At 36.5% G+C, this 14,347-nt stretch overlaps 2 protein-coding genes across 2 annotated transcripts in view; one reads left to right on the plus strand and one right to left on the minus strand.

Moving 5' to 3' along the window:
* LOC142532242 (5-methyltetrahydropteroyltriglutamate--homocysteine methyltransferase-like) overlaps nucleotides 1-14,347 on the minus strand; it is a 41,125-nt gene that overhangs the window by 23,982 nt on the left and 2,796 nt on the right. The gene's annotated exons all lie outside the window — the stretch shown is intronic.
* Nucleotides 10,589-11,108, plus strand: LOC142533854 (putative 4-hydroxy-4-methyl-2-oxoglutarate aldolase 2). Its single transcript, XM_075640765.1, has one exon. The coding sequence runs from the start codon at nucleotides 10,589-10,591 to the stop codon at nucleotides 11,087-11,089; it is 501 nt and encodes a 166-aa protein (XP_075496880.1). The 3' UTR covers nucleotides 11,090-11,108.

Raw genomic sequence — 14,347 nt, forward strand, 5'->3', positions numbered from 1 at the left:
TGATTAGCTTGACGGTATCTGAAAATTTAGAAATGCGTCTTATGGATGTTGTTACAGCTTACTTATATGGATCTTGATAGAAATATATATATGAAAATCCCTGAAGGATTTAAGATGTCTGAAGCACAAAGTTCAAAACCCAGATAATGTTATTCTGTGAAATTACAAAGATCATTATATGGGTTAGCAATCCAGCCGAATGTGGTATAATCGGCTAAGTGATCACTTGATAAAAAAGGGATATATAAATAATTCAATATGCCCTTATGTTTTCATTAAGAAAACAACATCCGGATGCGTAATTATTGCTGTATATGTTGATGATTTAAACATCATTGGAACAAATAAGGAAATTCAAGAAGTTGTGTCATACTTGAAGGAAGAATTTGAAATTAAGGATCTTGGAAAAACCAAGTATTGTCTGGATTTACAAATTGAACAAAAAGAATGTGGAATGTTTGTTCACCAGACAAATTATACGGAAAAGATCATTAAACTTTTTAATATGGATAAATCAAATCCTTTAAGTACTCCAATGGCTGTTAGATCATTAAAAATAGAAAAGGATCCATTCCGTCCATGTGAAGATGATGAAGATATTTTTGGTCCAAAAGTACCATATCTAAGTGCTATCGGTGCCGTTATGTATCTTTCAAATTGTACAAGGCCTGATATATCTTTTGCCGTAAATTTATTGGCAAGATTTAGCACATATCCAACAAAGAGACACTGGAACGGAATTAAACATATATTCCGTTATCTACGAGGAACGACAGACTTGGGACTTTTGTATTCAAAAGATGCTAATCCAAGTATAATTGGTTATGCTGATGCTGGATACTTATCTGATCCACACAAGGCACGTTCCCAAACTGGATATGTATCTACTCGTGGAGACACTGCAATTTCTTGGCGTTCACAGAAACAAACACTCGTAACAACTTCATCAAATCATGCCGAAATTATTGCACTACATGAAACAAGCCGTGAATGTGTGTGGTTAAAATCAATGACCCAACATATCCAAATCTCATGCGGATTATCATTTGACGAGAAGCCTGTGATACTATATGAAGATAATGCTGCATGTGTGGCTCAAATGAAAGAAGGATACATAAAAAGCGACCGAACTAAACATATTCCTCCTAAGTTCTTCGCATTCACCAAGGAGCTTGAGAAGAATAAATATATTGATGTTCGTCACATTCAATCAAGTGAAAACTCATCAGATCTCTTCACAAAGGCACTTCTTACGACAATATTCATAAATCACATATATAATATTGGGATCCGCAATCTACGAAATTTGTGAAGAATTGTTCGTGTCAACATGAGGGGGAGTTTACGTGACTGCACTCTTTTTTCCTTACTATGGTTTTTATCCCAATGGGTTTTTCCTAGTAAGGTTTTTAACGAGGCAGTATAAAAACACGTAATGAAGACAATCTTCATGATCATCATCACAAGGGGGAGGGAGTGTTGAAAATTAATATTTAAAACATGTGTGTTGAATATTTGAATGTTGAAAATAAGAGTTGTAAATATTGAAAATTAGTGTGTGATGATGTAGGTAATGATGAATTTATTTTTTGGATTATTTGTAAATAAATTCTATAAATAGCCTCACCATTTGTGAAGAAATTCACAATTGAGTTGAGAGAAAAAAATTACAAAGTGTGTAGTTTGATAATTTTGAGAGTTTGAGATTTTTATTTTTTACCATAAATTTTTATTTTTTCATAATAACATACAAATTTTTTCAATAGAAAGAATATTATTTTTAATTGTCAATCCTTGCCAAATTCCAATTCCAATTCCAATTATATATATATATATATATATCCAAATACGTATGGTGGGAACTTGAAGCAAAATCAAAATTGAAAATCTCTCATTTTTCTTCCATGTGATCTAAAGGTAATACATACAATCTTTCTAAAATTGAGGTCTGCTTTGCTAAATATGAAGTTGATCCCCCAAAGAAAAAAGAGGGGGTGGTTTTTCAATGAAATCACGGGCTCATTTTAATAACAGGAAATCAGCCCATACATAGTGCTCAAATCACCATCACTGTCGTTCCTTACCCAATTCGATCAATAGAAACCCTTGAATCGGATTACTTTCAGCTCAATTTCCAATTTCTTTCCGAATAATCGATTAATTTTACACGTTGCTTGGGAGATTCAAAGGAGAAATTCGACGGCATTTCATCAGCTTGCGATGGTATTACATCCAATCTCTTTATTTAGATATGCTTTCTTTTTTATTGATTTTGATTTTTTGATTTGTTTTTTCCCCTGTGATGTTGTCTTATAAAAGGCCGATAAATTATTCTAATACAAAAATCTTAAATATTCAGTGTTCTGGTTATCTTGTAACATGTCTCCTCCTTGAATTTCGTCGAGTAATTGTGAAGAATGCATCTGTGTGTGTGAGTAATTGTAGATCTGTGTCCGAGTACTTTTTGTCGGCAAAAATTAAATGGGGTACGGACAACACGTTTTACATGTTTTGAGGATAATTTCAGAATGATGTGAGGGGCTCTATTTATAGAGCTTTTCGTCCATGTGAAGACGCGTATAAAACGCGTCTTCTGAAAATTTCTCGTCAAATATGTCAACCCCCATGTTTTTTTCAAAACATGCAAAACATGTTGTCCCTACCCCATTTAATTTTTGCCGACATTTCTCCCACTTGGAGATTTGAATGAGAATCAAACACATCTCAACACATTTTTTCAATCTTGTCATTCTCTGCTGCTTACATTTCTACTAGGTCATTTGAGGATCTACACCAGTCAAATTTTTCAATGTTCACTGGCTTGGTCAGAACATCAGCTATGTTGTCCTTCGTATGGATCTTCTGCATATCCATATTTTCTTCTTCTACTACTTCTCGTACAAAGTGAAATTGGACTTCAATGTGTTTCGCCTTGGAATGAAAGGCTGGATTCCTTGCGATGTGCAAGGCACTCTGACTGTCACAAAACAAAAGGAACACTATCTTGTTTGTGTCTGATTTCCTCCAATAACCTTTTAATACATATTGCCCCCTTGCATGCTTAAATAGCTGCCATATATTCTGCTTCCGTCGTAGATAACGCTACAACTGTTTTCAGTTTTGAAACCTTGCTTACTGCTCCTCTCGCAAGTGTAAACACATAACCAGTAGTAGATTTCCTCTTATCAGGATCACCTGCATAATCTGAATCGACATTGCCCCTGAATGTAAAATCCGATCCCCCATAACACAATGCAGCATTTGAGGTACCCTTAATGTATCTAAGGATCCTCTTAACAGTCCTCCAATGCTCTCGTCCAGGATTCGCCATATACCGACTATCTGCTCCCACTACTTGAGCAATGTCCGATCTTGTACAGATCATGGTGAACATCAAACTTTCCACTGCTGATGCATATGGTATTCGAGATGTCTTCATCCTCTTTGCTTCACTGCTAGGACACATCTCGGAGGATAACTTGAAGTTAACAGGAAGAGGGGTCGATATTGGCTTGGTATCTTGCATGTTGAAGCGTTGCAAGACTTTCTTCAAATAATTTTTCTGGGAAAGCCAAATCTTTCTGTTACTTCTGTCTCGATTAACTTGCATCCCTAGAATCTTGTTTGCTGGTCTCAAGTCCTTCATATCAAATTCCCTAACTAACTGTGCCTTCAATCCTTGGACCTGATCTTTGTTGGAGCCTGCTACCAACATGTCGTCCACATACAACAGCAAAATGATATAATCATCACTAGACTTTTTGAAATACGTACAAGGGTCTGCACTCAGTCTGTTGTATCCAAGGCTCATGATATAGGAGTCAAATCTCTTGTACCAACACCTCGGCCCCTGTTTGAGACCGTACAGATATTTATTTGTTCAACCTGCAAACCAAGTTCTCTTTGCCTTTTTTCGCAAAACCTTCTGGCTGGAGCATATAGATTTCTTCTTGAAGATCTCCACGAAGAAACGCTGTTTTCACATCTAGCTGTTCTAGATGTAGGTCAAACACCGCACACAATGCCAACACTACTCTGACTGTTGTAAGTCGAACCACAGGAAAAAATATCTCATTGAAGTCAATGTCTTCTTTCTAAGCATACCCTTTTACCACCAATCTAGCACGATACAGCTCCACTTGGTTATTGCCATCACGCTTGATTTTATAGACCCATCTGGTTTCAATGGCTTTCCTCCCTTGTGGTAGTGTAACAAGATCCCAAGTTTTATTCTGGTCTAATGCATCCAATTTTTCTGGCATTGCTATCATCCATCCACAAGGATACATCCGAGCTTTGAGTAGCCTCGTTGAAACTCGAAGGCTCACCATCCACTGATAATAGACAATATGCAATATTGCTTTCAGTGATATAATCTGAAAGCCAAACTGGTGGTCTTCTGTCTTGATTTGACTGCCTTATATTAGAAACCTCAGACTCGACATGTTCTTGTTCTTCGTGCTCTGGTACTGCTTCACAAGAAACTTGACCTTCGTCCGTCTTATTTTCTACCTGAAAAATAGTAGTTTCTGAATTCAGTGTGCCTTTGTCTCCTTTTACTTTATGTAACGTCCCGAAAACTTGAAAGTCCACGTGAACCACATGCATGCAAGTTATTAAATTTCTTTGATATTTTATTAAATTGTTTTAAAGCATTAAATGCTTGTTTATTTCATTAAATGGTGTTTAATTATTTTTATGCATGATAGAATTTAATTCATGAAATTTAAAAGTTCATGCATTAGGGTTTCTAGATGCATTTCACGCTCGAACGAGAAATAGAGACCGGAGAATTTTCAGGAAAATTATTTTAATTACATGATTCATTTTTATAAATTAATTTAAAGCGTTTTTAAGTGTATTTTTCAAAAATGAGATTTTATTGGGTATTTTTACCTGCGGGATTTTATTTTTAACAATACGCAAATTATATCGAATCGGAGGACTTTTTAAGGGTTCGGCTAATATTTTCAAAATCCTTCCAAATGAAATATTTTTCGGGAGCGTGTTTGAATATAATGGGCCTACTTTTAAGCTTGTTGGGCTTAAAACCCTTTTCAAACCCCTAATTATATTTTTAGGGACCATTAATTGTGTGATTAACCATTTAATTATTATATAGCAAGCCATTAACCTAAACCTAATTACTTTGCATAGCCGACACCCTCATTCAACTTTCCCCACCCCCGGTTGGGATAATTTGCAAAATAACCTCGGTCTACTATTTATTTAAGAAAATAACCTCTTCGTGTGTATTTGAAATACACATGAGGAGGTCATTTCCTTAATTAAATAGTTGACCGAGGTTAAAAAACAAAAGACCCCCCTCGGTTTCAGAACTCGGCAGCTGAAAGCATCGGTCTTCCTCTAGTTCTTGCAAAGAAAACTTCATCTGGGCTTCCTCTCATCATTCGTGTTCTTCAATCATCAAGGCACGCATTGTATCAATCTTTTTACGCATCACACATGTCATATATTCTGATGAACTTGTTCTTGCATGAAATCTTTCGATCCAAATATGAGCATGAATGGTTTCGGTTTTTACATGTATTCTTGCGTTTTCATGCTTTGCTACTCACTGTTTTGATCATCTGTGCAAGGGGCTGCTGTGATGGGTTGCTAAGGGTCTGATATTGGTGTGACGTTGTGTTTGTGGGAGCCATACCGATCAGGGTTGCTGGGAGTGGTAAGATCGAGAGAAATGTTCCATGGGGTGGCTTGGCAAGATCTAAGGTTTGGGATGTGCTGCGGTACATGGGCTCGAACCTATCTGTGTTTCAGACCATGTAGAGTCTAGTAAGATGTTAGAAACGAGTGTTGAGTCGAGGGAGAAGCTCGATCCTTGGAAGCATGGCGTGACCCGACAGGTGAGGTGCTAATTTCGGTTGGTTTCTGCACGTGGCTTGTGCAGCGGCTTAACCTCTCGGGTTGGCTGGTTTAGAAGGTTCATTAAGGTCCCTATAGTAAGCCTTAAAGGCTGGACAGGTGGGGAGTAGAGGGTGGACCGAGATGTTTATGAGTTGGGGGCCATGTGTTGAGTTGTGATTGTAGGAAAAAGTGGTTGGCCGAGAGTAGGTGACCTGCTGAAATTTTCAGCCATGTGGTTATGGGCTATTGACATTGTTTTAGGAGCATATTAGTGTTTTTAAGATATGATAAAAAGTTGAGTAAGTTTTGGTTGAGTTTCGGTTCGATTCGGGTTAAAACCGGGACCCCGGTCCAAGTTTTAAAACGAATCGAGTAAGTTGTGAATTTGGCCCTAATTTACGTCTAGGAATGCTTTTAAAAATGTTTTGGGATATTTTAAGGAGTTCGGTAAGCTTCGGGTCAATTTTAGAGGTCCAGGGGTTAAACGATAATTTTTGGGTTTCTAGGGGCAAAATGGTCATTTTGCACCCGGGGTGAGATTTTGGTCATGGCAGCGTCCTGAGCACAAATTTATTATATTTTAAATGTTTATACATCATGTTTATGATTTTTATGAAATTATGATAATTACGGTGCATGCTTGGTTTAAATGAAAAATTATGTATATGCATGCTTTTATTTAAGTGATGAATATGATGACACGTTTTGAAGGAACTGATTTAGTTGTGACTAACACGATGACATGTAAGGCCCGGGCTCAGTGGGCGGGTAATGCCGTCGCTGATGATCCTCGCAGCCGGGTACCGCGGTTACACGTAGATGGATCCATCGACTGACATGATGACATGATGATACGAAAGTCCCAGCTAATGAACGGAATTCAAATTAATATTTTAACACGTATATGCTGGTACAATGATACATGCTATTACCATGTTTTGACAGGTCATAGTTATGCATACGATATGATAACACGATGAGACATGTTTTGACATGTTACCATTTTACACGACATGCTTATGTTCATGTTTTTAAGCTCATGAAATGTACGTTGATTATGTTATTTTTCACTGCTGTGTGCTACGTATATGTACTTGTTATTACTGGTACATGTGTATTGAGTCTTTAGACTCACTAGGCGTGTGTGATGCAGGTGAGCATTTTGATCAGGGGACCGGAGGTGCCGAAGACTGAGTAGGCAGACGGAATGTGCGGTGACACGACCCGAGGACCATTATTTTCCGCATATTGATTCACGTGTTTTGAGAGGAGTTGCACATTTTTATATGTTGATGATATTACGATTTTTACATGTTTACGTTTTCGTTGATTTTGGATGATGTTAGTTATTTTTAAATTGCGTTATTCTTGTTGGCAAATAAATACGATTATTTTAAATGTTATTTTGTAATTGTGAGCTTTAAAAAAAAATATTTCCGCATTTTAAACGGTGGACGTTTCACTTTATCTTCCTCGAAGATAGCATCCCTGCTGATAACAAGCTTGTGCACAGTAGGATCCCACAAGCGAAACCTCTTTACTCCATCAGCATAACCCAAGAAGATATATTTTCTTGATTTCGAATCCAACTTCGATCTTCTTGCTCATTGTACAGAACGTACACAGGACTTCCCAATGTATGCAAATGAGAATAATCTGTCGGCTTCCCGGTCCACATCTCCATTGGAGTCTCCAGATCAATCGCCACTGAAGGAGAACGATTGATAATATAACAAGCGGTTTTGATTGCTTCCGTCCAAAATGACTTGTCTAGACCCGCAGTCCTCAAAATAGCTCTTATTCTGTCAAAGAATGTTCTATTTATCCGCTCTGCCACTCCATTTTGTTGAGGTGTGTAAGCCGTCGTAAACTATCTTTTGATGCCCTCATGTTGACAATATGCATCAAATTCGTCAATGGTATATTCTCCTCCATTGTCAGTCCTCAAACACTTGATTTTCTTTTCAGAATCAAGTTCAACCCGCGCTTTGAAATCTTTGAAAATCTGGAAACATCTTTTTTTTTTTTGATTGGATACACCCAACATCTCCTAGAGAATCCATCAATGAACGAGACAAAGTATCTTGCTCCTCCTAGGGATACAACTGGTGCTTGCCAAACATTCGAATGAATCAGCTCCAATATGCTTTTGCTCCTGGCAGTAGAAGTGTCAAACTATAATCTGTGTTTACTGGTAACATATGACTCATAAAAGGGTAATGACACTTTTGTAAGTCCCGGCAGCAACTTCCGTTCTGATAGAACTTTCAACCCTCGTTCTGAAATATGTCCGAGCTTTCTATGCCATAACACCGTTAATTCTTCTCCTGAACCAATTGATGCAACAGCTAGTTCTGCCTCTTTGTGTGTTTCTCCCAAAAGTACATACAGATTTGCAGCAACTTTTTCCACCTTCATAACCTCAAGCGCGCCTTTCACGATTTTCATGATCCCGTTCTCGATACGAGTTTTGCACCCGATGACATTCAATTGCCCCGAGGACAAAAGATTCTTCGTCAGTCCTTTCACATGTCGTACCTCCTATATGGTGCGAATGGTGCCATCAAACTTTTTAATTTTGATAGTACCGACCCCTGCGATTTCCAAGGCATGATCATTTCTCATGAATACAGATCCTCTTGAGACTGGTTCATAATGATCAAACCATTCTCTCCGAGACGTCATGTGCCACGTCGCTCCTGAATTCATTATCCATGTGTCACAAAATTTGTGTCTGCCTTCTGCAACTGTTGCTGCTTCGCTGAATAATATTTCACCACTGCCTGAAGTACTGGCCACATTTCCTTGAGAACTCTTGTCGATACTCGTACACTCTTTCTTGAAGTGCCCTTTACTGCCACATTTAAAGCAATAAATATTTTTATTCTTACTTCTTGACTTTGATCTACCTCGCCTTTGGCTCCCACTGGAGACACGATCCATAAATCTTCCTCTTATCATTGGTAAAGCTTCTGCTTGCTTCGATGTTAACAACCTATCTTCCTTATTCTTGCGCTGGCTTTCTTCTCCGAGAACCGCAGTTATGACATCGTCGAATCTTAGAAAGCTCATGAGAATATTGTTGGTTATGTTGATGATAAGTTGATCATATGAATCTGGTAGACTTTGAAGTAGAAGCTCCGCACGTTCATTTTCCCCTATTTTATGTCCCATGGAAGTGAGTTGGGCAAATAGAGTATTTAGTGTGTTGATATGGTCGGTCATCGATGAGAATTCCGCCATCCAAAGAGTATAAAACCTTCTCTTTAGGAAAATCATGTTGTGTAGCAAGTTGACTTCGTACATCTTTGTCAGAGTATTCCAGACATCTTTGGCTGTTTTTATCTCAGAGATACTTGATAGTACTTCGTCTCCTATAGCCAAATGTAAATTGGTAACAACATTATCATTCATCTCGTTCCACTTTCCATCGTCCTTAATTTCCACCAGTCTATCTCCAATAGCCGTCAAGCAATTCTTCTTTCTTAAAACTGCTTGTATCTTTATTTTCCACAGCATAAAATTGCTCTCGTTGAACTTTGTTATCTCGTACCTTCTCGCCATTATGTCTACAACAATTTAGTATACTGGACAAAATTAATCCTGCCTTAATAAAAAATATCAAAAAATCTTTTCTGATGTGGAAGATCAGTCTAGGCTGCAATCACAGAGCATTCTCAGAATTTTAAGAAATTTAAACCAAGGCTCTGATATCACTTGTTGGACTCACGTGCGGAATTTGAGATAATAAAACCCGAAAATAAAGAATAAACTTGGACACCGAGATTTACGTGGAAAACCCCTAAAAATTATTAGGATAAAACCACGGGCAAGTTGAAAAGAATTCGACTATAATATTTGTGAGGTGTTTGTTCTCCTGTAATTAAGAGAGAGTGTGTTCTCTTTGGAAACACAGTGAGTGAGTTGTACACCACAAAATATTATAGTGGAATTCTTTTCTTCTTACCCGTGGTTTTTACCCTAATAATTTTTAGGGGTTTTCCACGTAAATCTCGGTGTCCAAGTTTATTATTTATTTTCGGATTTTATTATCTCAAATTCGCACGTGGGTCCAACACTTTTTATATTTGTCTTTACTTTTTTTCTTCATTTGATGTTTTTTTTATTTTTTTGTCATTTATAGTCTGTGGTTTCTTGGACGACTAGACTTCTTCTTCTTCTTCTTTTTTTCCTCTTTTTATGGTTATTGGCGTTCTGATCGGATGATGATGTAAGATACTAATCCTTGGCTTTGTTTTGATTAATTGCATGTTTTTACGGACAATGCTGTATTTAAGTAATAAATTGTTTATGGGATTCTTGAGTTTTTAGATTCTTGGCTTGTGTTATAAATGATGCTATATTTGAGTGGATGATACATCTTAATTCATCTAGTTGATGTAGTCAGCACCAGCATTATATATTAGATTAGTTGGAGTTTTCAAATAAGAAACATGGGTGGTTCTTGAATGTGTTACTAGGTGGGATTCTCAGCTCAATATAATCCAATAGAGTTTTTTTTTATTTTTTAAAATAATAATGTGTATTTGTTTTGATGTTGCTGTATCTCTTCCTGTTTCAACGTGAAATATTTGGATTTGTCTGTTGAGATTTTTTCCCTGTGTGTTTACTTTACTCACGTAGATAAACATGAGTTCTTTGTTACTGTTTGCAATCACTTCTTTGTGATGCTTGTTTTCCTGGAGGTACTTGATATTGGATGGCCTTGGTAACGACAGATGAAGTTTGTGATGCAAATCCACAGCTCATTGTGAGCGGTGAACTCCGAGCACTTAATCCTGTCTTCCAGATATATGGAAGGCGCCAAGTCTTCTCTGGACCAGTTGTTACTCTGAGAGTGTTTGAAGATAATGTTCTGGTCCGTGAATTTCTCGAGGAAAGGGGAAATGGAAGAGTTCTTGTTGTTGATGGGGGTGGTAGCTTGAGATGTGCAATATTGGGTGGAAATCCTGTAGTACAGGCACAGAACAATGGATGGGCTGGTATAGTAGTTAATGGCTGTATAAGGGATGTGGATGAAATCAATGGCTGCGACATTGGTGTTCGAGCCCTCGCCTCACATCCTGTTAAGGCTAACAAGAAGGGAATTGGAGAAAAGCATGTTCCCATAAATTTTGCTGGGACTAGAATTTGTGATGGGGAATGGCTTCACGCAGATACTGATGGCATTCTTGTTTCAAAGACAGAGTTGTCCGTCTGAGTTTACTGGAATTTCATGATATATTCGTCAGAGTAGATGCTCTATAAGCCAACTGTTGGCTAAGGATTTTATTGACTCAGTTGTAATAAATAATCTTTATTTTAATATAATTCATTATTTCATGTTTTGTTATTTATTTATCTGTATACTCATGTGAACAACATAGATATAGATCTTGATTATACTTTAATACAAATGAATCGTAATTCGATGTTGAAACTCATTTGTAAACACTGTATGATCTAAATTCGTTCATAGTCGATCCAGCCGACTAAAACATGGATAAAGGTTGCTTGAGCTCGAGACTAGCATCTGTGATGTTGTGTACTGCGTTTCTTGGTAAGGGCATATAAATGTCCAAACATGCAGATGGGTAGTCATATGATGATTATACCGAACAGCCCTCCCTCGGACTTTCCAAGTGGTTATCATTTATCGAGAGGATAAGTCCGTGATTATGATTGTACACCATTAGTCCTTAAGACTCGGGAAAACACTGAGGCTCTATATACTAGGGCTGTACTTTGACTCGTTTACCGGCTCCAGGAGAGTCATCAGGTGACGAGGTTGGATACAATTGCGACACATATAGGAGCCAATGCATTGTAGTCGGGGTTTCACCGCTCACCTGCGGGTGTGGATATCCTATGTGATCTGATGAAATTATAGTGCGTGGAATCTCTGGCCAGAATATGAGATGTATGTTAGAGAAGGAGTTCTCGAACAGTACATGCGATGCAATTATTTATATTTATCATATAGTTATCGAATTAATATGCGACCCTCGGTGAACCAATGGTTACAGATTCGATCGGGATATATGAGATGAAGGGACCGTATTGTACGTTAATCATAATCGACTGGTTCTTGCAGGCACTATCAGTGATACTTATGGAATCATGGGGCGATGCTACTAGACGCTCTTACCATGGTTCAATGGGTTTAATCAGAAATATGATTTCTGACGTTCTCATGATCAATTGTTGATACATAGAATAGGGCAAATAAGGGTAAGCTCGCATAAAGGATTATATCATGAATCACAAGGAGTTGTGAACCCACGGCTAGCTGTATCCCTGAACCATTTAGGGTCACACAATCACTTAATCGTTTGTTCCCGTTGAGAAAATAAATTCAAGGAGTTGAATTTATATTATGATATGGTAAATTTAAGAAGTTGAATTTATGATAATTAAATTTGGAGATAATAAATTCAAGGGGTTGAATATATATATAATTTGATATTTTAATTTATTAAACTCAAAAGTTGAGTTTATTAAATATTAAAATTTTGGGGGTGATAAATTCAAGGAGTTGAATTTATAATTTAAATATTAGATTCAAAGGCTAAATTTATAATGTATTTAATTTATTAAGCTCAAAAGTTGAGTTTATTAAATATTAAATTAAATATAGTGAAAATTATGTTTAATAGGCTTGTAGGAGTACAAGTACAACATACTTAAATAATTAAAGTTCTTAATGGACTTTGATAAATTAATTAAACTAGTTGGACTAGCTCAATTAATTAATCAAACTCATTAATGTTAATTATTTGTATTAAGATCATGGCTTAATTATAAATAGATGCAATCAAGCCATAAACCTAGTCTCCCTACACCTTGGAATTTTCGAAATTCCTTCTCCTCCTCTACAAATTTCGGCTACTTCTCTTTGGAGAAAAGTTTGAGCCGTCTCTCAAACTTTGATCTCCAACGTTAAAACTTCTTCCATATTTTCTAGTGCAATTTGGAAGAGGATCAAATCTTCTAGTCGTGAACCTAATTAGAAGAATAAAGAAAAGATTTTGAAGATCGTTCGTAGGGATTCATCAAGAGCTAGATCCGCCTATACCGGATTAGTTGGAGCCAAGTGATTTAATTCTCCAGAGGTATAAAATTTTAACGCCCTATGAATGTTTGTTCATAAACCATACGAGTGCTCAAACATATATATTTTGTTTGTCAAAATAAAATAAAAAATTTTAAAACTTCCGCTGCGTTTGGATACGAGAAAACCGAGATCCAACAGCGGTATCAGAGCCAATATTTTTCTAAAAAGTATGGTTTTGATATTGAATAATTTGTTTCTAACCACACAAGAAAATTTTTCAGAAAATTATAGCACCATTAAAATTATTTTTTCCAGAAAACAAAAAAAAATCCGGATCTGCCCGGAATTATTTCGAGCAGACCGCGCGCAGGCGCAGCCCCCTGCGAGCGGGAAGCGCGGGCGGCTACACGGGAATGTCTCGGGAACCGTGCTGGATGATCGGCTTGAATTATTTGGGCCTATGGTGCAATTTTCTGATTTTTCAAATTTTTTGGTAAATTGATATTTTTGAAAATTTTTTGAAAATTGGTTCAATTTTTCTTTTTGAAAATTAATTCTTTGAAAATTAATAATTTTCTTGTAAAATAAATAATTAAAATATTAATTGAAAATTAAATAAAGGTATTTATTTAATTTATTAAATTCTTTAATAATTGTGGTGGTTAGTTATAAAATTATTAGATATATGATTTGTCAGTTAATTAAATTTGTTTAATTAATTGATATTAATATTTGATATTAAATGCATGAAGGATTATCGAGAGCCTTGATTAATGTGTTAGGTGTATGTTAGGATATTTTACTGTTTTATTCATTTTGTTAATATTTGATATTATTAAAGTGGGCCGGTTTATGGACCGTTCCCACCCCATGAGATGTATCCCTTATGTGTCATGGCTATTTAAATGTAATTATTAGAAATAGTGGGAGATCAAGACTAGAAGATGGTGGGCCCTATGAACAAGATGAAGACATGTAAAATATTGGAAGCTTTTGTAATAGTTGTTTTTGCATCCCTGCATTCACCTAGGTTTTGAACCTGGATCCATGTTTGGCTCACATGGATCTAGTAGTATTGGCGATCGATCATCCTTATCTGTTGTTGAATGTCATATTATGATATATGCGATATATAGTAATATGCATGTATGTATATTATAAAATAATATAGTTGCATGAATCCGACAAACATACAAACATGGCACGCGATTTTTAAATTAAAATGATGAGACAATTTTAAAATTAAAATCTTTCATTTTGAATATTATTCAAAATTTATATCAAACTAAAAAAGTAAAAATTAAAAGAGTTTAATTTTTCCTTGCCTTCCATCAACCGTGGTTGCATGTTGATTGCTACCCACGGACAGTATCGGACTCATATTATTGGGGAGACCTTGACGCCGGAAAGCTGTGACTTCCACCG

The sequence above is a fragment of the Primulina tabacum genome, chromosome 18 (genome assembly GCF_025594145.1).
Source record: "Primulina tabacum isolate GXHZ01 chromosome 18, ASM2559414v2, whole genome shotgun sequence".
Taxonomy (NCBI): Eukaryota; Viridiplantae; Streptophyta; class Magnoliopsida; order Lamiales; family Gesneriaceae; genus Primulina; species Primulina tabacum.

Excerpts from the sequence above, each read along its gene's own strand:
- LOC142533854 (XM_075640765.1), top strand. The coding sequence starts at position 10,589 with ATGGCCTTGGTAACGACAGATGAAGTTTGTGATGCAAATCCACAGCTC.